The 25,960-nt window shown below is 36.3% G+C and overlaps 1 protein-coding gene across 10 annotated transcripts in view; it reads left to right on the top strand.

The window, feature by feature from the left end:
* Positions 1-25,960, top strand: part of XRCC4 (X-ray repair cross complementing 4) — a 376,104-nt gene that overhangs the window by 164,795 nt on the left and 185,349 nt on the right. For all 10 annotated transcript variants that reach the window (XR_014057555.1, XR_014057554.1, XR_014057556.1 and 7 more), the window contains exon 7: positions 17,498-17,645. Coding sequence is in view for 7 of the 10 variants with exons in the window: in XM_081503924.1 (XP_081360050.1) it covers positions 17,498-17,645 (148 nt within the window). In the remaining 3 variants the exon portion in view is untranslated. The remainder of the gene's footprint in view (positions 1-17,497; positions 17,646-25,960) is intronic.

Here is a 25,960-nt window from a genome sequence, read left to right on the forward strand (position 1 = left end):
ATCTGAGCCACAGTTAGCTCCAGGTCTTGTTTTTGCTGACTGTAAAGAGCTTCTCCATCTTTGGCTGTAAAAAATATAACCAATCTGATTTCAGTATTGACCATCTAGTGATGCCCATGTGTACTGTTTTCTCTTTTGTTGTTGGAAGAAGGTGTTTGCTATGACTGGTGTGTTCTCTTGGCAAAACTCTGTTAGCCTTTGTCCTGCTTCATTTTGTACTCCAAGGCCAAACTTGCCTGTTACTCTAGGTATGTCTTGACTTCCTACTTTTGCATTTCAATCCCCTATGATGAGAAGGACATCTTTATTTTTGGTGTTAATTGTAGAAGATCTTGTAGGTCTTCATAGAACCATTCGACTTCACCTTCTTTTGCATTAGTAATTGGGGCATAGATTTGAATTACTGTGATGTTTAATGGATTGCTTTGGAAATGAACCAAGATCATTCTGTCGTTTTTGAGATTGCACGTAAGTACTGCATTTTGGCCTCTTTTATTTTTATCAGAAAATTAAGAATCTATAAACATTATGAAACAGTGTAAAGTGTTTAGAAATGTATAGATGTTTGGAAATGAAACTTCTGAAGAAAAATTTTCTCATTTGGGCAGAACATTTAACCTAAAACTAACTTAGAAGTGCTTCAGAAATGTCTGAAAGCACATTTCTTTTTCTAACAAAATTTACATAATATCAATTATTAAGATAATCATTTTTTAAAAGCATAGTAACTTAAATTTTAGAATCAGGACATTTTTTAATGCCAGGAATAACTATTTGGTCTAGTTTCTCCACACCTGAGTTTATGGAATAAAAATAAACTACTTCACAGAATTGTTACATGATTTGCACTAAGTCATTAAGACAGTGATTAACAGAGTCAGGTTTAGGATCCTTGTGAAGTATTTTATTAATTCAGTATAAATGTTATCTTAGTTATTTGACCATTTGGCACATATTTTTTGCTTAATCCTTTTTAGTGAAACTATTGCTTTAATCACATTTGGTTTGAAAGCTAGTTGGCACATCATGTGTAGCACCATGGATCTGGGAATCTCCCTTTTGAAAAATAGCCCACAGTTTTCAAGGATGCCTTGGAAATTTAGCTTCATATTTGTCTCTTCATAGAACTACTCCATACGGGCTAATGCCACCAAAGAGGCATTTACCTTATCGTAAAGGGGATTAAAGGAGTTCCCCAAAGAATGCTCAAACTACCTCACAATTGCACTCCTCTCATATGCTAGCAAAGTAATGCTCAAAATTCTCCAAGCCAGGCTTCAACAATATGTGAACCGTGAACTTCCAGATGTTCAAGCTGTTTTTAGAAAAGGCAGAGGAACCAGAGATCAAATTGCCAACATCCTCTGGATCATCGAAAAAGCAAGAGAGTTCCAGAAAAACATCTATTTCTGCTTTATTGACTATGCCAAAGCCTTTGACTGTGTGGATCACAATAAACTGTGGAAAATTCTGAAAGAGATGGGAATACCAGAACACCTGACCTGCCTCTTGAGAAATCTGTATGCAGGTCAGGAAGCAACAGTTAGAACCGGACATGGAACAACAGACTGGTTCCAAATAGGAAAAGGAGTATGTCAAGGCTGTATATTGTCACCCTGCTTATTTAACTTATATACAGAGTATATCATGAGAAATGCTGGGCTGGAAGAAGCACAAGCTGGAATCAAGATTGCCGGGAGAAATATCAATAACCTCAGATATACAGATGATACCACCCTTATGGCAAAAAGTGAAGAAGAACTAAAGAGCCTCTTGATGAAAGTGAAAGAGGAGAGTGAAAAAGTTGGCCTAAAGGTCAACATGCAGAAAACAAAGATCATGGCATCTGGTCCCATCACTTCATGGCAAATAGATGGGGAAACAATGTCAAATTTTATTTTGGGGGGCTCCAAAATCACTGCAGATGGTGACTGAAACCATGAAATAAAAAGACTCTTACTCCTTAGAAGAAAATTTAGGACCAGCCTAGACAGCATATTAAAAAGCAGAGACATTACTTTGCCAACAAAGGTTCATCTAGTCAAGGCTATGGTTTTTCCAGTGGTCATGTATAGATGTGAGAGTTGGACTATAGAGAAAGCTGAGCACTGAAGAATTGATGCTTTTGAACTGTGGTGTTGGAGAAGACTCTTGAGAGTCCCTTAGACTGCAAAGAGATCCAACCAGTCCATCCTAAAGGAGATCAGTCCTGACTGTTCATTGGAAGGACCGATGCTGAAGCTGAAACTCCAATACTTTTGCCAGCTGATGCGAAGAGCTGATTCATTTGAAAAGACCCTGATGCTGGGAAAGATTGAAGGCGCGAGGAGAAGGGGATGACAGGATGAGATGGTTGGATGGCATCACTGACTCAATGGACATGAGTTTGAGTAAACTCCAGGAGTTAGGGATGAACAGGGAGGCCTGGCGTGCTGCAGTCCATCGGGTCACAAGAAGTCGGACGTGACTGAGCGACAGAACTGAACTGAATTGAACTGAAAGGGGTTTAAAGAAGTGCAGATTAAATACTTTTTGTTAATGTATCAAAGGTTATCAAATTCTTTCTAAGATTAAGCAAATTCTACCAAAATGAAATGGGAAAGTCTGTCATGTCACAGAACTTGTGAACATGTCAGTCAAGTTCTCCTTCTCATCCCTGCGAATATTCAAAGAAAGGGTTTATACTCTAGATTAATGACCTTTACCTACTCAGTTCAGCATGTAATTAAGCAGCACTTTACTTTCACTTTCATCCTATTCTCATTTTGACCTAGTTGCACTAGTAACCTTGTCCTAGTTCTAACCAGTTCACCTAAAGTCACTGCAGACAATGTATTGGTAATACACTGTTAAAATAAAAGTGAACTGAAAGTTTTCCTGTACCATTTCATTAAAAAGTTTTTATATTTCACTTAATTTTGTCCATTTCTTCAATTATACTAGTTCAATAAAACCTGCTTAAGCATAAAATGTCCAGGTTTTATTAAAAGTTGACCAACATCAAAAAAGAATGAAGAATTTAAAAAACTTTAAATCTATTAAGATAATGCTGAAAAAAATGTCTAAAGTTGACAGAAGTCCATACCTGATTCTTGTACAGCAATGAAAGCTTTATATTGTCTCCAAACATTTCATGACATAGGTCATAGGCAGAGACCCTTTCATAACGCTGGTGAAAGCTGAAAAATTGTAATTTTGTTTTCTGAAAACTTATTAACCATTAAAACTGCTTTCCAGTGTTTATTATTGTTAATCATAAAATAATAAAAATTGAAGGCTATCGTTGCTCTTTCATAAACTGCTTTTCCCCACTAATATTTTTATATTCTTAATGTTAACAACACTGGCAACCATAGCTAATCAACAATATAGTATTTTACCTAGATTTAAAATATTTTTAAGAAGTCATTAACTCTATTAGTATTTTAGAATTTATACCAATGAACTACTATTTATTGAGGAACCATTATGTATTAGAGACCATGCTAGTCTGTCTAAGCTCATACTATCAGTAGTGCATAAGAAACTCAGTCTCTGCCTTCATTGAGCTTTATAAATATTAGATAAATTATTAAAAGTGTAATGAACTCTGTTAAGGATGTTGTGGGGCCTTATGAAGGACTATCTTTGAAGGTAATTTTAGAGTTTTAATTCAGATATATTGTTTGAGTTCAGTCTGAAATATCTGTAAAACTTAATTTTGAAACCCATTCGTTTCTTATCAGTTTGCTCAGAGCAAACTAGTCTTTTAGTTTTCTCTTTTGGCAATTTACTTTAGAGCCACCTGATACTTACAATTAAGCTTTTGAAAGTAATATCTATCTAAGAAAAAAAAAAGAAAACAGAATAAGAAATCAAGTCTTAGTGTTTCATCATGAAAAAGAAAAATTAAAAATTGACAGATTAATTTGAAAATATCAGAAAAAGTTTGGAAACTTGTGCCTACCTTAGAACTTTCAAATTTGTTCCTCTATAATTGTTAGTATAAATTATGGCTCTCTTGCAAAAATAGTTGTGTCTTTCTGCCCTGCTCGGTTATAAACTTTTTGAATGCATGGTGATGGTACCTTTGAGATAGTGCCTGACTCATAGAAAATAAGCAGTAAGTATTTGTGAATAAGTGAAAGAATAAATACATTTTAAGTAGATTGTTTTATAGATATGGAATAATACTTACTATGTTCAACTTACATTTTTTTCTGTACTATGAATACTTCTGGAGTCTGTATTTTATCTTTAGTGGCCCACTCTGCCTCTGACATTGAAAGTGTTGGATTTCCAAAAATGACCTTTTGGGTTACCCCAGTGTAGTAAAGTGTTTTTCATTACATCTGACTCCCAGCTGTGCTGTCTAAAAGAGGAGTCTGACTTTTGGAAAAGTCTATTATGCACATGGATATACACATGCGCGCGCGCGCACACACACACACGCTTTTAAGAGTTTAGTGCAATGCTAATTATCCATTTATTAAGTGATTGCTGATAATAAGTTAGATCATCAACCTTCCATCTAAGATGTTAATCAGTTATTCAGGTTAGTTATGAAAACTGGGTAGAAAATGATAACAGGTATGAAAAGGGCTATTTGATGAATGGTGAGAGAAAATAATATGTGCTTATTTGGTCACATTAGAAATTTACTACTTCAAGATAGGTCACTTTAAGATACTGCTTATTGAAGTATGGTGTGATTGACCTTATCTAAGTTTTTTTTTGCTTATCTTCATACCTGTCAGTAAGACAAACTACAGAGGTACATTGGTTGGTTATTTTTTTTGGTGAGAGGAAGAGTATTTTTTTTTGAAGTTTCAGAGTTACTTACGGTAGTATTTTTAGGTCTGGATTTTGGTTTTTCCCCTCAATATTTTATATCTTTCAAAATAAAACATGATGACTTATTGATTATAAACATTTATGAAATGACTAACTGAATAAAACAGCAGGAAACAGCAATCGGAGGCTGGCTACTCTGTGTTCATAACAAACAATAATACTAGGACAATTGGGTTATTTTGAATTTGGAAAATCATGAATTTATCTTACCTTTTATTTTTTTAATTTAATTTTTATGTCTCTAAGAAGCTGTAGAAGATAACCTGAAAGTTCATCAGATTCACCTAAATGAAAGTCATTTTACAGATGTTGAACTATAATGTTGTATACCTGAAACTTCTATAATAGAAAATAATAGTAGTAAACTTTTAAATTGAAAAAGTATATGAATCTCAGATCTTTTGTAAGGACACACACATTTTGTCAGTAATACTTATTGCTGATATCAAATATTTCTGACACTGTGATTTATAAAACAGTTTATATTATCCCATTTAATCATGGTTAATATCCATTTTCTCACAGAGAAACTTAAAGATCTGTAATATGCCCAAGGTAAATGGCAGAAATAGAGATCCAGACCCAGATCTTCTGACTGGATTTTTCTGTATACTTTTGAGGACCATAAGTAAATAAGTTCTGATTAAAAAATAAGATACACATTTCAGAATAAGAGTTCAGTTCAGTCACTCAGTCTTGTTCGACTCTTTGTGACCCCATGAATTGCAGCACGCCAGGCCTCTCTGTCCACACCAACTCCCGTAGTCTACCCAAACCCATGTCCATCAAGTCGGTGATGCCATCCAACCATCTCATCCTCTGTCGTCCCCTTCTCCTCCTGCACCCAATCCTACCCAGCATTAGGGTCTTTTCCAATGAGTCAACTCTTCGCATTGAGGTGGCCAAAGTATTGGAGTTTCAGCTTCAACATCAGTCCTTCCAATGAACACCCAGGATTGATCTCCTTTAGGATGGACTGGCTGGATCTCCTTGCAGTCCAAGGGACTCTCAAGAGTCTTCTCCAACACCACAGTTCAAAAGCATCAATTCTGCGGTGCCCAGCTTTCTTCACCGTCCAACTCTCACATCCATACATGACCACTGGAAAAACCATAGCCTTGACTAGACGGGCTTTTGTTGGCAAAGTAATGTCTCTGCTTTTAAATATGCTATCTAGGTTGGCCATAACCTTCCTTCCAAGGAGTAAGCGTCTTTTAATTTCATGGCTGCAATCACCATCAGCAGTGATTTTGGAGCCCAAAAAAATAAAGTCTGACACTGTTTCCACTGTTTCCCCATCTATTTCCCATGAAGTGAGAATAAGAGTTCAAGTCATCATATTCCTCATGTATAACACTGTTGGATAATACATTAGGGATATAGCTAATGGTAAGACATGGCCTCTAGCTGTTGGGTGTTCATAATCTATTTGAGAAAGAGGAAATATACATAAAAAGAATAACAGTACAAGATAGTATGTGTAAAATGAGTGGCTCAAACTATAAACCCTATAGAGAAGGGAAGATTGCTGTGGATTGAAACTATTAAAACTAGGAGTGACTGAGATGGCTGAAATGAGCTGTGCTGGAAGGGAACACATAGTTGAGCAAACAGAAGATAGGAGGACATTTAAGACAAGGAAAATAAGGAACAAAAATGGAAGGTGAAGGAACCCTAGAGGCCTTGTAATTCTTTATACACTGTATCAGAAGATTGTGGGAGGTATGGTCAGTGAGGAAGGTGAAGGTTACATTGTAGAGAGATTTGAATACAGGACTAGGAAGTTCAGTTCAGTTCAGTCTCTCAGTCATATCTGGCTCTTTGCAACCCCATGAACCACAGCACGCCAGGCCTCCCTGTCCATCACCAACTCCCAGAGTCCACCCAAACCCATGTCCATCGAGTCGGTGATGTCATCCAATCATCTCATCCTCTGTCGTCCCCTTCTCCTCCTGCCCTCAGTCTTTCCCAGCATCAGGGTCTTTTCCAATGAGTCAGCTCTTCACATCAGGTGGCCAAAGTATTGGAATTTCAGCTTCAACATCAGTCTTTCCAATGAACACCCAGGACTGATCTCCTTTAGGATGGACTGGTTGGATCTCCTTGCAGTCCAAGGGACTCTCAAGAGTCTTCTCCAACACCACAGTTCAAAGCATCAATTCTTCAGCACTCAGCTTTCTTTATAGTCCAACTCTCACATCCATACATAACTACTGGAAAAACCATAGCCTTGACTAGATGGACTTTTGTTGGCAAAGTAATGTCTCTGCTTTTTAATATGCTGTCTAGGTTGGTCATAATTTTCCTTCCAAGGAGTAAGCGTCTTTTAATTTCATGACTGCAGTCACCATCTGCAGTGATTTTGGAGCCCAGAAAAATACAGTCAGCCGCTGTTTCCACATCTATTTGCCAAGAAGTGATGGGACCGGATAGGACTTTATTTTATAGGTGATGGGGAACCACTCAAAGTTTTTTGTTTGAACATGTCATATTGTAAATAGCACATATTTTTTTTCATGGTCAAAGGGCCTAAAGATCAGAGCCTCCTTCATTCAATAATTTAAGAGCTAAGTAGTCCCTGCCATGACTAACATGCCTCACATTAATTTTGGGGGGAAGAGGTGGGTTAGGGGCTGCAGATAAGTGTATATGTTGGGGGGGGACAGGAATCTCTGGTGGCAACCTTCATTAGAGTTCCATAGATACGTGAAGTTATGCATATTAGGAAGAAGGGGAAAAATGTCCATAGCTATGGGGTAATACTGAATTCCTAACAAAATGAATTATAAACCTGAAAAATTATTTTTAAAAACATTGAGATTTAGATGTTTAACCATCAAAGACTTAACACATTATTGACCCAGGGATTTTTGCAGAAGCTAACACCTGTGACCAGCAATATGTTATTTAAGTGAATATTGAAACATCCCCAGTCAATAATGTTCGGGTGACAAAAGACATATTAATATGTCTCTGGTCAATAATAGAAGTTTACCAGGTAGTTTAACTCATGGGGCTTAGGCAGTTTAACAAACAGTGCCATTTTATTTCGCCCTTGAGAACACACAGGATGGCCAACTCCGAGGCATTCTCATGTCTGAACTGCTGCTGCCAAGCTCCTGCAGTCCTTCTGTCAGACGAGAAGAAGTGTGGCTTTCTGTGGAGCCACCTTTCACAATAACCAATCTTGTATAAAGATTCCTCATTTTCTAGATGCAGTGAACCCAATTAGAACTTGAAATTGTTCCCACAGCTCTGCCACTCACTATTTCAGCCATAATAAGTTAATTGGCAATAGTTTTTTTTTTCCTTTATTTCCTTGAAATAGTGAAAGACATGTTGTTGTGACAAAGAAACTGATGATACTGTTAAAAACCAAGAATTCTGGGTGTGGAATCTCAGAAAAAAAAAAAAAAAAACACCTCTTCAGTCAATATTAAATTCAGTATTCTTCTGCCTGGATTTGAAAGCTTGCATATTTATTGAGTGTATCTCTGTATCTTTTTTTCATCCAATCCTTCCCTGATCCCATACCTAACCAATCTTGTTCCCTGCATCTTTTTCTCTCATGAACATTCCTCTATATAGGCCACATTCCTTCTCATTTCCCTTTCAACATTTGTCATGCTTTCCAACTCTATTCAAATTCTTCCTCACAGCTAAAATGAGTATGTATTAAGTAAACTTCATGTAAATTGATTTTTTTCCCTTAAAAATGGGATGTAAAACTTGTAAGTGAAGACTTTGTCACCCTTAAAATATGTAAAGTTATGAATAGGCTTCCCTGGTGGCGCACTGGTGAACAATCCACCTGCCAATGCAGGAGACTCAAGAGAGTTGGATTCAATCCCTGGGTCAGGAAGATCTCCTGGATAAGGAAATTGCAATCCACTCCAGTATTCTTGCCTGGAAAATTCCATGGACAGAGGAGCTTGGCAGGCTGCAGCCCATGAGGTTTCAAAGAGTCGGACACGACTGAGCACAATGAGCATGAATAATATAGACATTTTGGAGGCTCCATAAAGTTTGACTTTGTGTGGATGTGGTTCAGACACCTTTTGTTGTATGTAAAACAACTTTTGTTTTGAGACCCAGAATCAATGTTCAAGGTACCTGGGATCAGAATAAAGTATCCAGCCTTGAGACCAAATGAAATGTGAGGACCAAACCTAAACACAAGTAGTGGATAGAGGTGGGATGGGTTCAAATTTGAGGAATGCTTGAAATGATCAATTAATAATATATAGGTACCAGAGATCGGAGTAGCACCTCTTTTTTTCCGGTTTCTGAAATTGCAGGATGAAGAGGAAAGGATAGATTGGAAATTTTTCCTTTTAAAAGTCAATATAATTATTATCAAAACCTTATTTAAAGCCATATATAAATTAAGTGAACCTATTACAGTATGATTTGCTATTACATTTATGTAGTAAGGGCTTCCCTGATGGCTCAGTGGTAAAGAATCCACCTGCAATGCAGAAGACACGGGTTCCTACATTCTTGGGTCAGGAAGATCCCCTGGAGGAGGAAATGGAAACTAACTTCAGTATTCTTGCCTGGAAAATTCCACGGACAGAGCAGCCTGGTGGACCACAGTCCAAAGGTTCAGAAAGAGTTGGACATGACTGAGCACGCACTCATGTATGTAATAAACTGAAGGGAAAACTGTTTCTCATGGTTCAAAAACAAACCGAAAGAAGGATACATTTGGTTTAACCAGTAAATAAGTTTATATGGTAGCCCTTTTTCCTTATAGCAGTGTTACAGTGATCTACATTGTAATTGTGAAGAGAAATGTATAAAAATGGAACAGTGAACTGAACTAAAACTCTTGGTTATACAGAACTCAAGTTCTTTGTGATACATCATGGTCATCACCAAGAAGTTTAAACTGTAGAAATAATGATAGTAAATTATCAGATTAGGTTTTCCCAAGTATACAGTTGTCAACTAAATATTTACTAGCAAGTATAAAATAATTCATGAACCTGTTCTATAAGCTTGAAGAAGTCCCAGTTGTATGTCCTTGTAGGTATCGCAGTCACCCGCTCATATCAAATCTTCACTTTTGACAAATATAAAGATTCCTGAGGTAGGAATGGCAGGTTTTCATGGTATCAGACAACTATAATCGTCCAGAAGTCACAACTAGACAGAAAACTACTTGAAGATTTAACACAGTACATCATCTCTAAGAGTAAACAGACCTCATTAAATTTTTATAACCCGTCCATAAAATGGAGGGGAGTATCTCTAAAATGCTTTAACCAATCTGTGTATCTAAAATGCCTCTAATTTTACTCATGAGAGCTCATATGCAGTATTCATCATGCTTGTTTTCATGCCTTGTTTTCACCAATAGATACACATTTTTGTCATCAGTTGGAGAAGGCAATGGCACCCCACTCCAGCACTCTTGCCTGGAAAATCCCATGGACGGAGGAGCCTGGTAGGCTACAGTCCATGGGGTCGCTAAGAGTCGGACACGACTGAGCGACTTCACTTTCACTTTTCCCTCTCATGCACTGGAGAAGGAAATGGCAACCCACTCCAGTATTCTTGCCTGGAGAATCCCAGGGACGGCGGAGCCTGGTGGGCTGCCATCTGTGGGGTCGCGCAGAGTCGGACACGACTGAAGCGACTTAGCAGCAGCAGCATTGACATGCAAATAACAAAGGTGCCTCTAGTAGCCTCCTCAAGTACATGGACTTTATTATTAGAATCCCACAAAATTGTTCCTGGTCTGTGATTCTTGAGTAGATGCAACACTCTTACTAATACACACATTTAGTTGCATTGCATTTTAAAGTAAATTCTTGACATTATAAAAATAATATAACCATTCGACATATAAAATATCCTGCTGAGTGCCAAAGTATAAATGTTATCTGGAGTTTTGAAATTAACGGCAGAACTTTTATGTAACGTTATTTTTTTAAAAATTCACCTTATGTTTTAATTTAAACTTAACATTCTTTCCTCATAAATGTCCAACATGTAATTAAATGAAATCTTTCTCCATTTTACAAGTCTATCTACAGTTGAAACATCCTCTAACTCTGACACTTTTGCTAGTTTTATTCGTGGACAAGATTGTACTTTGTTGACTGCTTATGCAGTTGATTAAATCCTGTAATTGAGCTGACTGGGTAAGAAATCAGGAAACCAGAATTATCTTCCTTAGGCACCTCATAGCTTTATAAGAATAAAGGAATCATTCAGCTGGAATATGTTCAGAGAAACATTTTTTTTTTTTTTTTATCTTTCTTTGCTCCCAATACATTTTAATAAAATAATGTATAAGAAATCAACTAGAACTTATATGACTTTAAGCAGCTTTGGAAAGTAAAATATGCTTTGATGGGCACATTTTATCAGGAAATAATTTACCCACCAAGCAGAAATATTTTTTAATTGTCATATTGATAAAATATAAAAGCAAAAGCTGTGTGATTTGGGCAAATTTCTTAACTTCTCTAAATTCTTGGTTTCCTCATAAGTAAAATGAAGTTAGTAGGTACTTCACAAGTTTAAAGATTAATAAGATAACATTTAAAAAACTCATAGTAACGTGTCCAGCACTGCATTCTCAAAACTGGTAGTTATATCCAGGAAAAAAAATTAAAAAAAAACATTTCTAGAGAAGGATCAGTAGTGTCCAAGTGATGTCAGGCCACTCAGAGAAGCTGGGACTACACAGAATGAGAACCCAAAATGCAGAATTTTCTAGAATGTGACACATGTATGCCTGAAAAACTACTCATTCTGCAAACTAACACACTAAAATTAATAGAGTTTTTGGGAGAAAAAGTTAAGGTTTGGGCAGAGCACTTAAAATCTATATAGTTTTACATTATTGTTGTTAGTTCTCTAGTTATAATCCTAATAAAAATATTAACACTGTTAGGAGATCTCTAACCTTTTCACCAAACGTCACAGTCAGCTAACTCTTTGCATCATCACAGTTCCTCTTAAATGAAAGAGATGAGAGTTACTGAACACATTTGATTACACTAGTTTCATCAAAAAGTTAAATGTCTGAGTAGAGACACAGGGAGAAATGTCTTCACAGCTTCTTCAGCTCTAATTGCAACTTTGCAGAGAGCTTAACTTTTTAAAAGTGTAGGGTTCTTGACTTCACTAAGCCAACCCCTTTTTTTAGTGCTAAAGCGATGGACTTGTATAGGATTTTTAGCCCTCATTTCTACTTCTTAAGGCTTTTATACATTGCTAAGATTTTCTTTTTCGTTGGAATGGAAGCTTGCTCCTGATCACTTTAAAACATTAACAAGCGGGGAAAAAATCATATGAACCAACAGGACAATCCAGAGTCCATATTATTTTGATATTGTTCATTATTTACCAATAACAAAGGAGCTCTTTTATTTTACAAAAAAATGTGTGATAGCAGAATATATTATGTATTGAGTGAAAGAATATTCTGAATTCCCCTTAAGCTCTTTGCAATTAAGTTGTTCATAGAGAAAAAAGGAATGTAAATCAAGCATATTTCTTTTGTTGCTTCTATTTCATGTATATCAAACACTTTTAGGGTAATTTAGTGGATTAGCCGCATTAGCAATATATTAGTACTTTCTTCCATTTTTCTTGTATTTATTCCCTACAGTTGGCTGAGAAGTTTATGTAAATTTTCTCTAGATCACAAATGGAAGTCCCCATTCCTTCTGATAATTGTTGTTTTCCTATCAGTTTGATTCATTACCCCTGTAGCAGTATCTCCCCCCAACAAAACCTCTTTAGAGGTGCCTCTAATTCACTGTTATCTATGCATTTCAGAAGGTTGTTGCTCAAGATAGGCAAAGACCATTTTGATCAAGTTGTTCCATGTATACAATATATTTTAGGTTTTATATTGGTATTGAAATATTACATACTACTCATTTCATCAAATTGAATAATCTTTTTCATTTATTTTTAATTGAAGAATGATTGCTTTACAATAGTATTGGTTTCCGCTATACCTCAGCAACAATCAGCCATAGGTATACCTATGTTCCCTCCCTCTTTAACCTCCCTTCCGCCTCCCACTGCATCCCACCACTCTAGGTTGTTCCAGAGCTCCGATCTGAGCTATCTGAGTCATACAGAAAATTCCCATTGGCTCTCTATTTTACATATGATACTGTATCTGTTTCCATGTTACTCTCTCCATTCATCACCCCCGGCCTTCCTCTCCCCACCTGTATGTCTGTAAGTCTGTTCTCTATGTCTGTGTCTCCATTGCTACCCTGCAAATAGGTTCATCAGTACCATCTTTCTAGATTCCATATATATGTGTTAATATATGATGCTTATTTTTCTCTTTCTGACTTACTTCACTGTGTATAATGGGTTCTAGGTTCATTCACCCCATTACAACTTACTCAAATGTGTTCCTTTTTATGGCTGAGTAATATTCCTTATGATTATACAGTGGAAGTGAGAAATAGATTTAAGGGACTAGAGCTGATAGACAGAGTGCCTGATGAACTGTGGACGGAGGTTCGTGACATTGTACAGGAGACAGGGATCAAGACCATCCTCATGGAAAAGAAATGCAAAAAAGCCAAATGGCTGTCTGAGGAGGCCTTACAAATAGCTGTGAAAAGAAGAGAAGTGAAAAGCAAGGAGAAAAGGAAAGATATTCCCATTTGAATGCTGAGTTCCAAAGAATAGCAAGGAGAGATAAGAAAGCCTTCCTCAGCGATCAATGCAAAGAAATAGAGGAAAACAACAGAATGGGAAAGACTAGAGATGTCTTAAGAAAATTAGAGATACCAAGGGAACATTTCATGCAAAGATGGGCTCGATAAAGGACAGAAATGGTATGGACCTAACGGAAGCAGAAGATCTTAAGAAGAGGTGGCAAGAATACACAGAAGAACTGTACAAAAAAGATCTTCACGACTCAGATAATCACGATGGTGTGATCACTCACCTAGAGCCAGACATCCTGGAATGTGAAGTCAAGTGGGCCTTAGAAAGCATCACTACGAACAAAGCTAGTGGAGGTAATGGAATTCCAGTTGAGCTATTTCAAATCCTGAAAGATGATGCTGTGAAAGTGCTGCACTCAATATGTCAGCAAATTTGGAAACTCAACAGTGGCCACAGGACTGGAAAAGGTCAGTTTTCATTCCAATCCCAAAGAAAGGCAATGCCAAAGAATGCTCAAACTACCGCACAATTGCAGTCATCTCACACGCTGGTAAAGTAATGCTCAAAATTCTCCAAGCCAGGCTTCAGCAATATGTGAACCATGAACTTCCAGATGTTCAAGCTGGTTTTAGAAAGGGCGGAGGAACCAGAGGTCAAATTGCCAAAATCCACTGGATCATTGAAAAAGCAAAAGAGTTCCAGAAAAACATCTATTTCTGCTTTACTGATTATGCCAAAGCCTTTGACTACTGTGTGGATCACAATAAACTGTGGAAAATTCTGAAACAGATGGGAATACCAGACCACCTGACCTGCCTCTTGAGAAATCTGTGTGCAGGTCAGGAAGCAACAGTTAGAACTGGACATGAAACAACAGACTGGTTCCAAATAGGAAAAGGAGCACGTCAAGGTGGTGTATTGTCACCGTGCTTATTTAACTTAAATGCAGAGTACATCATGAGAAACGCTGGGCTGGAAGAAGCACGAGCTGGAATCAAGATTGCCGGGAGAAATATCAATAACCTCAGATATGCAGATGACACCACGCTTATGGCAGAAAGTGAAGAAGAACTAAAGAGCCTCTTGATGAAAGTGAGAGAGGAAAGTAGAAGAGTTGGCTTAAAGCTCACAATTCAGAAAACTTAGATCATGGCATCTGTTCCCATCACTTTATGGGAAAAAGATGGGAAAACAGTGGAAACCCTGTCAGACTTTATTTTTGGGGGGCTCCAAAATCACTGCAGATGGTAACTGCAGCCATGAAATTAAAAGACTCTTACTCCTTGGAAGGAAACTTATGACCAACCTAGACAGCATATTAGAAAGCAGAGACACTACTTTGCCAACAAAGGTCCATCTAGTCAAGACTGTGGTTTTTCTAGTAGTCATCTATGGATATGAGAGTTGGACTGTGAAGAAAGATGAGTGCCGAAGAATTGCTGCTTTTGAACTGTGGTGTTGGAGAAGACTCTTGAGAGTCCCTTGGACTGTAAGGAGATCCAACCAGTCCATCCTAAAGGAGATCAGCCCTGGGTGTTCACTGGAAGGACTGATGTTGAAGCCGAAACTCCAGTACTTTGGCCACCTGATGCGAAGAGTTGACTCATTGGAAAAGACCCTAATGCTGGGAAAGATTGAGGGCGGGAGAAGAAGGGGACGACAGAGGATGATATGGCTGGATGGCATCACCGACTCGATGGATATCAGTTTGGGTAGACTCTGGGAATTGGTGATGGACAGGGAAGCCTGGCGTGCTGCGATTCATGAGATCGCAGAGTTAGACATGACTGAGCGACTGAACTAAACGGATTGAATATTCCATTGTATATATGTACCAAAGCTTCTTTAACCATTCATCTGTTGATGGGCATCTCAGTTCAGTTCAGTCGCTCAGTCATGTCCGACTCTTTGCGACCCCATGAATTGCAGCACACCAGGCCTCCCTGTCCATCACCAACTCCTGGAGTCTACCCAAACCCATGTCCATCGAGTCAGTGATGCCATCCAACCATCTCATCCTCTGTTGTCCCCTTCTCCTCCTGCCCCCAATCCTGCCCAGCATTAGGGTCTTTTCTAATGAGTCAACTCTTCACATGAGGTGGCCAAAGTATTGGAGTTTCAGCTTCAACATCAGTCCTTCCAGTGAACACCCAGGACCTATCTTCTTTAGGATGGACTGGCTGGTTCTCCTTGCAGTCCAAGGGACTCTCAAGAGTCTTCTCCAACACCACAGTTCAAAAGCATCAATTCTGTGGCGCTCAGCTTTCTTCACCGTTCAACTCTCACATCCATACATGACCACTGGAAAAACCATAGCCTTCACTAGACGGACTTTTGTTGGCAAAGTAATGTCTCTGCTTTTAAATATGCTATCTAGGTTGGCCATAGCCTTCCTTCCAAGGAGTACGCGTTCCTTTTAATTTCATGGCTGCAATCACCATTAGCAGTGATTTTGGAGCCCAAAAAAATAAAGTCTGACACTGTTTCTACTGTTTCCCTATCTACCTCCCATGAAGTGATGGGACCAGATGCCATGATCTTAGTTTTCTGAATGTTGAGCTTTAAGCCAACTTTTTCACTCTCCTCTTTTACTTTCATCAAGAGGCTCTTTAGTTCTTCTTCACTTTCTGCCATAAGGGTGGTGTCATCTGCATATCTGAGGTTATTGATCTTTCTCCAGGCAGTCTTGATTCCAGCTTGTGTTTCTTCCAGCCCAGCATTTCTCATGATGTACTCTGCATTTAAGTTAAATAAGCAGGGTGACAGTATACAGCCTTGACGTGCTCCTTTTCCTATTTGGAACCAGTCTGTTGTTCCATGTCCAGTTCTAACTGTTGCTTCTTGACCTGCATACAGGTTTCTCAAGAGACAGGTCAGGTGGTCTGGTATTCCCATCTCTTTCATAATTTTCCACAGTTTATTGTGATCCACACAGTCAAAGGCTTTGGCATAGTCAATAAAGCAGAAATAGGTGTTTTTCTGGGCATCTAGTTTGCTTCCACTTCCTAGCTATTGTAAATAGTGCTGCAGTGAACATTGGGGTACATGTGTCTTTTTCAATTTTGGTTTCCTCAGGGTGTATGCCTAGTAGTGAGATTGCTGGATCATATGGTAGTTTTATTGCTAGTTTTTTTAAGGAATCTCCATATTGTCTTCCATAGTGGCTGTATCAATTTACATTCCCACCAACAGTGCAAGAAGTTTCCTTTTTCTCCACACCCTCCTCAGCATTTATTGTTTGTAGATTTTTTTGATGATGGCCATTCTGACCAGTGTGAGGTGATATCTCATTGTAGTTTTGATTTTCATTTCTGTAATATTGAGCAGTGTTGAACAACTTTTCAGCATCTTTTCATATGTGTGTTAGACATCTGTTTGTCTTCTTTGGAGAAATTTTGTTTAGGTCTTTTGCCCACTTTTTGATTGAGTTGTTTGTTTTCCTGGTATTGAGTTGTTTGAGCTGCTTGTATATTTTAGAATTTAATCCTTTGTCAGTTGTTTCATTTGCTATTATTTTCTCCCATTCTAAGGGTTGTCTTTTCACCTTGTTTATAGTTTCCTTTGCTGTTCCAAAAGCTTTTAAATTTAATTAGGTCCCACTTGTTTATTTTTGTTTTTGTTTCCATTACTCTGAGAGATGTGTCATAGAGGATCTCACTATGATTCATTTTAGAGAGTGGTTCTGCCTGTGTATTCCTCTATGAGTTTTATAGTTTCTGGTCTTACATTTAGGTCTTTAATCTATTTTGAGTTTATCTTTGTGTATGGTGTTCAGAAGAGTTCTAATTTCATTCTTTTACATGTAGCTGTCCAGTTCTCCCAGTACCACTTATTGAACAGACTGTCTTTTCCCTATTATATACTCTTTGTCAAAGATAAGAAATCTGAATAAATTTATAAAAGTAGTTTTGCTTTATTTTGATTGTGTCATTTTATATCGGTGCTAAAGCAACAAATTGATTCTGTACTCAAAAAATATGCATAATTATATTTGATTTTATTTTAGCTATTGTAAGAAGAGATGATTCCATTATTTCAAGTCCTGATATCCCTGATATTGCACCAAGTAGAAAGAGAAGGCAGCGGATGCAAAAAAATCTGGGGACAGAACCTAAAATGGCCTCTCAGGCACAACAGCTTCAAGAAAAGGAAAAGTAAGTCATTTTATTCTTTGTTAAGTAATGAGGTGACATTAAAACAATCTACATAGTCTTCAAATTATCTTTTTATCTCTGAATTTACTTCATGCTATTTTTAGAACAAAAATAATGATTTTGGATATTGTAAAGGGTTTGGATCAATACATTTTCTCTGTGATTTAGTTAATTCCTATTAATATTTAGAGCACATGTGCTAAAAATATAGCAGAGTTTTTTCTTGTGGTTTTTATGGATTAATTCAAAGTGGCATGCTGAGTCATTCAGTCGTGTCCGACTCTTGGCAACCTCATGGACTGCAGCCCGCCAGGGTCCTCTGTCCAAGGGGATTCTCCAGGCAAAATTACTGGAGTGGATTGCCATGCCCTTCTCTAGGAGAAATGGCATGTAGGATACTAAAAAATATTAGAATCCAGCTTGTGTTCACTAAAGTATTTTGACCTAATTTACTGCTTTGGAGAGACTCATAGAACATTCAACTTAGCCACTTGATTTGATTCTGCTTGATATTTTTTCAAGTAAAATGTCTCTTTCTAGTCATCTACTTATTTCTCTTAGATTTTGGAATTATACAATGAATTGTGCTGTTTTTCACTTGTTGGTTCAGACTGTCCTCCTTCAGTAAACATCTCAAATTGGTTGTCATGAGTTGAGATATTAGGATAACGAACATTTCATTGAGGCAAAAAGTCTGCATCAAACAGATTTGCGAAACATTGCCCTCACCAAACTTTTGTTTGGGAAATGTAATGATTTTTATGAAGAATATGTTATTACATATACTGGGTTTATTATTTTTTAATTATTTCTTATGTATTTTAAATTTTTCTCAGTTTTTATTTTGAATATGGCAAATATAGTCCACATGAATAAAAATTGTTGAAAGTCCTCAGGATCTTTTGAGAGCATGAAGTTTAGGATTCTGATATAGACAAAGAGGATGCCAAGACAAGCACAATCTATACCTTGAGGAAACTGAGCCTGACAGGAGAGAGGTTTCAAATTTCTTGCATAAAAGTATCCATTGTACAGTTAATAATGGTATTGTTTTGTTTGTCTATTTATCATTGGGTTTTGTGTTTATGGTCGCATTACCATGGCATAATTAACCCTTATATCTTACTAAACTGAGCTGGGAAGCCTGACTTCATTACTTGTTTTCAATTTTAAGCATCTGCTGGATTTCAAACATTTTTGTCAGTCCGTTGCAATGGTATTTCCTCTGTACCTCCTGCAGTAGCCTCTCAGTAGATGTTGCATTCATTGTATGACTACCACATGATTTCACATCGTCTAAGGAAATGCATAGTAGATACAGTTTTTTGTTGAGAATAAATAATTTTGACTATGACTTGCCCACATTCATTGATTCATCCATTCGTGTATCTTTCTTTTATGTTTACGTGCTGAGCAAACTATATACAGCCCCTGATGTCATAAAGCTTAGTCTACGTGAGATAAAACAAACATTATTCATAGATATGAGGAGTACAGTAGTGGAGTAGAGAGCAGAGATTTAGGCAGAGAAAGCAGCCTGTGAGGATGCACATAAGGGAGACTATGTGAGGGCTGTGGGAATGGAGGTGGCACGGAACAGAGGGAGTACAGTGAGGCTGAGGCTTCTCAGAGGCCAGTCCAAGCTCGGCTGTGTGTGGAACCTTGTTAAAACTTCAGCTTTTCTCATGTATATGATAGCATTTCTGTTTCTCACATCACAGAAGACTTTTCTTCTTGTGTTCCCTTGCTTTTTGCTTTTTGAGTTATTGAAATATTAGATATCTCTGATATTTCAGTCATTATAGTGTCTTCTTACATACAGTCACTTAAAATTATATAAAGCTATTATACTTCATTTCATTTTCATTTTTTAGCTCTGCTTTCAAACTGCTAAATGTTGTACAGTTTTGGATTCCCAATAATAAAACTCATTCTTTTGAAACACAGGAAACTAGAAAATTGAAAACATACTGAAACTTATGTAGAGTACTCACAGGGATAATAGTTTAATTTGGCATGTGTTAGCAGTCCTGAGGTGCAGAATTGTACTTACATTTTGCCTTTTTTTTTCCCTTTGGTAAATATGAAGGTTTTTTTTCAGGAATATTTTTAGATCTTTTGATGATTTCCTGCTTTTAATAAGACTCTGAAATCCTTGAATCTGGTATATATTGATAAATATTCATTAAAAATTTGAGTGTGACTAATCCACTCAATATGATTTTACTTGGGAAACCCTCATCCTGTTCTGTCGAATAGCATCAACAGTAAAAGTTATTATTCAGTATAACCATGTGCTGTACACTCCTTGCTATTTAGTATCTTACATCACTTGAAATTATGATTTGTAGAGTTGTTTGGTATGTCCTGTTAATTTCACATATTAAACAAAATGAACCAGCTAGCAAAGACTATACAGACTGTGAAATTATTTTCATCCTTATATATGCTTTATTAATATCATCAGATAAAATTCTAAGTATAAATAAAAACATGGAAAAATTATTTTCTATAAATATACAATGGCATAGTATGTATCTAAATTAATACTGTATTCACTTAGCTTAAATTATTAATGATTTTTCATGTAATAACTGAGAAAGAATTTCCATTTCAGTTTTTTCTAAATTTAGGAGCTCTTATTTTTTCAACATCCTGAAAAATCTAATATAATAAAAGTCTACTAATGCCATTGTGTTGGTATGACATGAAATCACTGTGGCTAGGTGGACTAGTTGGATTATTTTAACAAAATGAATGACCCAGTCAGTATTCACTAACTTGTCTAAATTGAGTCAATGTCCCAGTTTTATTGAAATAAGCAATCAGTTAGCAAAGTTAGCCAACTAACAAAATTCTCAGTCCAAATGATTTAATCAACACTTTAATGTCTGTAACTTCTTCAACTATTTTAGCCCATTTCTTCCCACCTAGAAATTCTGCTTTACCTTCTAATAGCTGCTCTGTTTCTCATTTCTGTAGATTCTCTTTATCAAAAGCAAACTACTTTTAACAGATACTGAAATTAGTATCTGAACAAGAGACCCAAATGAAAACTTTGTCTTAGAGTCAGGGCGCCAGAGCCTGAGAGAGGTGGCTAAGAAGAGAGCCAAACTCAAGTTACAGCCAAATAAGTTTGTCTTAGAGACCAAGACAAGGAGCCAAAAACCAGGCTACACCATACAGACCTAGTTACCAGAACCTGGATATGAAGTTCTTAATAGAGCAGGAACAAGGATTATTGCAAATCTCAAGCAACTCTAACTTAATTTTGAGCTCTTCCTTAAATGACTTTTGACTAGAAAAAGCATTAGCTTCTGTGGTCAAAAGAGCTCCTAAATATATAGGTAGGAACAAAATACCTCTAGCTCTGAGATTTGATAAGTGAGTGAAGAAAGTCAGATCTTTATTGAAGTTAAATGATATTGAGTACAGAAGTTATTCTTTATGGTATCATTTTCAGACTTCATTCTATAGAATTATATAAAGGAGATCTTAATAAGTACCCTTCAAAGGGTTTCATATTCAAATAAATTTAAAAATTGATGCGTACCATATCACAACAAACTGTGGAAAATTCTGAAAGAGATGGGAATACCAGACCACCTTATCTGCCTCCTGAGAAATCTGTATGCAGGTCAAGAAGCAACAGTTAGAACCAGACGTGGAACAACAGACTGGTTCCAAATTGGGAAACAAGTACATCAAGGCTGTATATTGCCACCCTGCTTATTTAACATATATGCAGAGTCCATCATATGACATACTGGGCTGGATGAAGCACAAGCTGGAATCAAGATTGCCGGAAGAAATATCAATAACCTCAGATATGCAGATGACACCACCGTTATGGCAGAAAGTGAAGAACAACTAAAGAGACCCTTGATGAAAGTGGAAGAGGAGAGTGAAAAAGTTGGCTTAAAGCTCAACATTCAGAAAACAAAGATCATGGCATCTGGTCCCATCACTTCATGGCAAATAGATGGGGAAACAATGGAAACAGTGAAAGACTTTATTTTTGGGGGCCCCAAAATCACTGCAGATGGTGAACTGCACCCATGAAATTTAAAGACACTTGCTCCTTGGAAGAAAAGCTGTGACCAACCTAGACAACATATTGAAAAGCAGAGACATTATTTTGCCAACAAAGGTCCGTCTAGTCAAGGCTATGGTTTTTCCAGTAGTCATGTGTGGATGTGAGAGTTGGACTATAAAGAAAGCTGAGGGCCGAAGAATGGATACTTTTGAACTGTGGTGTTGGAGAAGACTCTTGAGAGTCCCTTGGACTGCAAGGAGATCCAACCAGTCCATCCTAAAGGAGATCAGTCCTGGGTGTTCATTGGAAGGACTGATGTTGAAGCTGAAACTCCAATACTTTGGCCACCTGATGCGAAGATCTGACTCACTTGAAAAGACCCTGATGCTGGAAAAGATTGAGGGCAGGAGGAGAAAGGGACGACACAGGATGTCATGGTTGGATGGCACACCGACTCGATAGACATGAGTCTGAGCAAGCTCCAGGAGTTGGTGATAGACAGGGAGGCCTCGCATGCTGCAATTCATGGGGTTGCAGAGAGTCGGACACAGCTAAGTGACTGAACTGAACTGAACTGAAGTGAAATAGCTCCCATGCTCCCTTATGCTCCAAACCCTAAAATTTATAGTTTATATATTAATGAAGATTTATATATTAAAGGATCTAAAAAATCCATAGTAAATTATTCATTTGACTTGTTTAATCATTATTCAAAGTACTTGATGCATACAACTCAATAAATTAGGGCTCTGTTTTTTAAAAGATCAGTAAATGTGAGATGCAGTGACTTTTGACTGCTTGTTCAAAATTTCTGCAATACACAGTAGAGATAGGACTGTATCTGTGAGTATAAAGACTGGTTTGATAATACCTCCTGCCTGCCTTTCAACATGGATATGAGGGTTAGATGAGATCCCCTGTATGTAACACTATCTAAGTAGGAAGCTCTAGGAATATGATGCATTGTTATTTTTAAAGCACTTTTTTCCCCAGGCTTTAGGCTAAATCTTGAAAATCTGTTCCTGGAAAGTAAACTGTATTTATGGAGTTTTTAAACCTATATGTTTCCTTTCCTCATAATTCTTATGGAAATGAGGATTTCCAATAAACTTCTATGTGTTAACTCAACAAATCTCCTTTCTGCTCACTTAGCAGTCAATAAGATAATATTAAAGGACAATAACAAAATTAGAAGAGCAGGTTTTAAAACCAAACGGGAAGAAAGAAAGAGAGTAGAGGGAAGAGAGGAAGGGAGGAAGGGAAGAAAGAAGAAAAAAAGAAATGTGGGGGAAGGGAGAGAGGGAGGAAGGGTGGAAAGAAGAATTTATGTTTTATATATATATTTAATTTCTAACTCATTCAAAAATTTACTCATTTTAACAATTTATTTGTTTGCATCTGCCAATCTAGAATATGGTAGTTGACCAGCCTGTTCTTTCACAAAGAATATGTAAAATAGTTGTGCTCCAGTTAAATTAATTAATTAATTTAAAAAAAACCTGTTTTCATGTTTCTGCCTTAATTCTTAAGAAAATACCTAACAGTTTATTGTGTGCTTTTTTTCTAATTTAAACCTCAGTATATTTGATGTGTGTGTGCATGTGTGTATTTAATTTTTATGGATAATATAATTCATCAGATTCAAATATCTAATTCTTGAAGATTTTCGGTGACTGAACTTTAAACTTCTTCAGTGTCAAGTTAGGGACATTAAATGTTTGTGCAATTGCTATACGTTTACTTTGGTCATCATTAGCAAACCTCATTTTTTACACAGCTTTAATTTTATCATAATGTTTATCTTAGTTGCAAAAGTAAATACAGTGGTGGTTTTAAAACGAGATAGGTTTTTATTAGCTTCACTGGGTGTTTACCTAACTGTTCAGGCCGCGGTTTTCACTTTCCTTGCTGCGCGATTTGATTAATGGCCTCCTGGACTTGTTCCAGAATATACTGATTATGGTCAGTACATTTCAAAGATGATTTATTAATTGTGTTTGCAACTCAAAATAATTAAGTAAAGATTGATCATATGCATTATTATAGGTTTGCCAATAAAACCAGCAATTACACTTTAAGATAAAGGTTGCCCGAATGGCCATTTTTTTAATCATACAGAAAAGACAAAATATTAATATTTTAAAAAAATACACAATATCAACCACAGTGTTGTGGCCTTTTACAGCATGATTATTAAATATGTCAGAAGCTTAGTCTTATAAGAACATATATTTTAAGTTCTTTTTTAACATAATTTCAAAATAATATGTTTCAATGGTGATTACATAGATGTTTAAATAAAGTATTTCCATGTTTATAACTCATTCTGGGAACAACCCTTACTACAATTCCCTCAGGCTATTACATGCATTTAGATTTCAAATTAGTGACAGACTTGGATTTCTGTTTTTAAAAAAATTTTAATAGCTGTTATAATCTTTCTGTGTTTTAGGTAGAGGGACTTTATCACGTATTTCATATATATTACGTTTCTATCACTTGAAAGACTTTCTCACATAAAATTTTTCTAAATTTAGCTTGACAGTAGTTATTGTTTCAGGCATTTTAAGTACTCTATCAACACAGAATAATGTGTAAATATTCATTATACCTGGTCAAAGGGGTTATTAATCAAAGGAAATGACTCCTTGTTCATAATTTACAGTTCAATATTGAAAGAAATAGAGGTATATTTATTTTTTTCTTATTTGGCATACTATATTCAAAATTTAAGTTTTAACTGAAATTCTATAACTTAAATCATCTACCATGATATATAACTAAATGTTAAATAGATATTTCTTTTGTATTAAAACATAAAGAAACTAAATTAAATGTTTTATCAAAATAGAATTGAAGACTGTTTCATGTTCTAAGCTTGTGTGAAAGTATAAGCTACCCATGTCAAAGTAAGAAAAGAGAAACTCACAAGTAATTGAGATCTTGGCAAACAGTAAAGACATCAAATACAAGAACAAAGAAATAAGAAATGAATAAACAGAAAATCTAAATAAATTAAAAGTACATAACTATTCATAAGCATTATTTCATGATTTTGTTCAGTTTTGGTAAGTGGGTCCTCCCTATCAGGAAGAGAATGTTTAAGTAAATGTGTGGAGAAAGAGTCTGGAAGATTGGGGACCAGTGACCATATTTTGAGATGCATAGAAATGTAGATTAAACTAGCAAAGTTGACAGAATTTGGGACTCCAATGCTAAGCTGATTTATTTGAATTTCTTTTATGAATGCAGCAATGACTTGCTAAACATTTTGAGCTAAAGGGTAGCAAAATGAACTTCACTTTAGGCAATTTTTTCTGGAAACCATACATTTGAAGGAGGGAATGTTTACAAATTGGTGATGAAGCTAAGATATCACAGTGGGCCAAGAAAAATTATCTGAAGGAAAAATAATGATTGTAGGTATGAGCATGATTAAAAAAAAGAAAGGGATGGATTGAGTAACACTTGAGGTTGCTATCCTTTTACTAGGGAAGAACTGGGAAGACTCATCAGCTATTGAAAGCTATTTGTTAAACACTGTCTTTATAAAAGTAAGTCATCTGTCTTACTTTAGAAATCAGCCTACCACAAAGGCTGGATAAACAAAACTTGGTGGCCATAGGCATTGACTTCCCAAAAGTCTGGAAAAGTTTCTTTTGTCAGGCTGGCATATTTATACACTCAAGTATATAGACATACACTACATTAATTTCATATTATATCACTTTTTTAAATTTAGTTTTTAACTTAATTTTTAACATATAGGAAAGTATTTTAATCAGTAAACTATGTCTAAATCACATTTTGAAAAATGCTGTCATTCTGGAGTATGTACTATATAGCCTCTGAAAGCCTTCCTTGATGTAGCTAGTGTTCTTGTTAACCTCAATCCCAGGGAAATATTCCTTTTGGACATATACTTTCATTTCAGTCTGAAATTATGGGATTTTTCTCGCTTGGAGATATATTCTACTTACAGACTACAGTGAAAAATCAACTTTTTCACTGCCACATTCTGTTATGGATATAGTCTTGATTTTATAAAGTGTTTTGCCTAGGGCCAAAATACATAAGTTTTGTAAGAATTTCCAGACTATAGGGGATAAAATGGGAATTGTATTCACAAATGAATTTGGCAAACTAATGAAGTTATGAGAAATGATATAAAGCCAAACAGACTTATATATTCAGAAACCATGAAAATAATACTTCTTTATTTATTGTGGTTTCTTTTTGGTTAAGCAATAAATGACACATATAAAGCACAGAAACTATT

This window comes from Giraffa tippelskirchi, chromosome 6 (genome assembly GCF_054371585.1).
Source record: "Giraffa tippelskirchi isolate mGirTip1 chromosome 6, T2T-mGirTip1v1.2.pri, whole genome shotgun sequence".
NCBI lineage: Eukaryota > Metazoa > Chordata > Mammalia > Artiodactyla > Giraffidae > Giraffa > Giraffa tippelskirchi.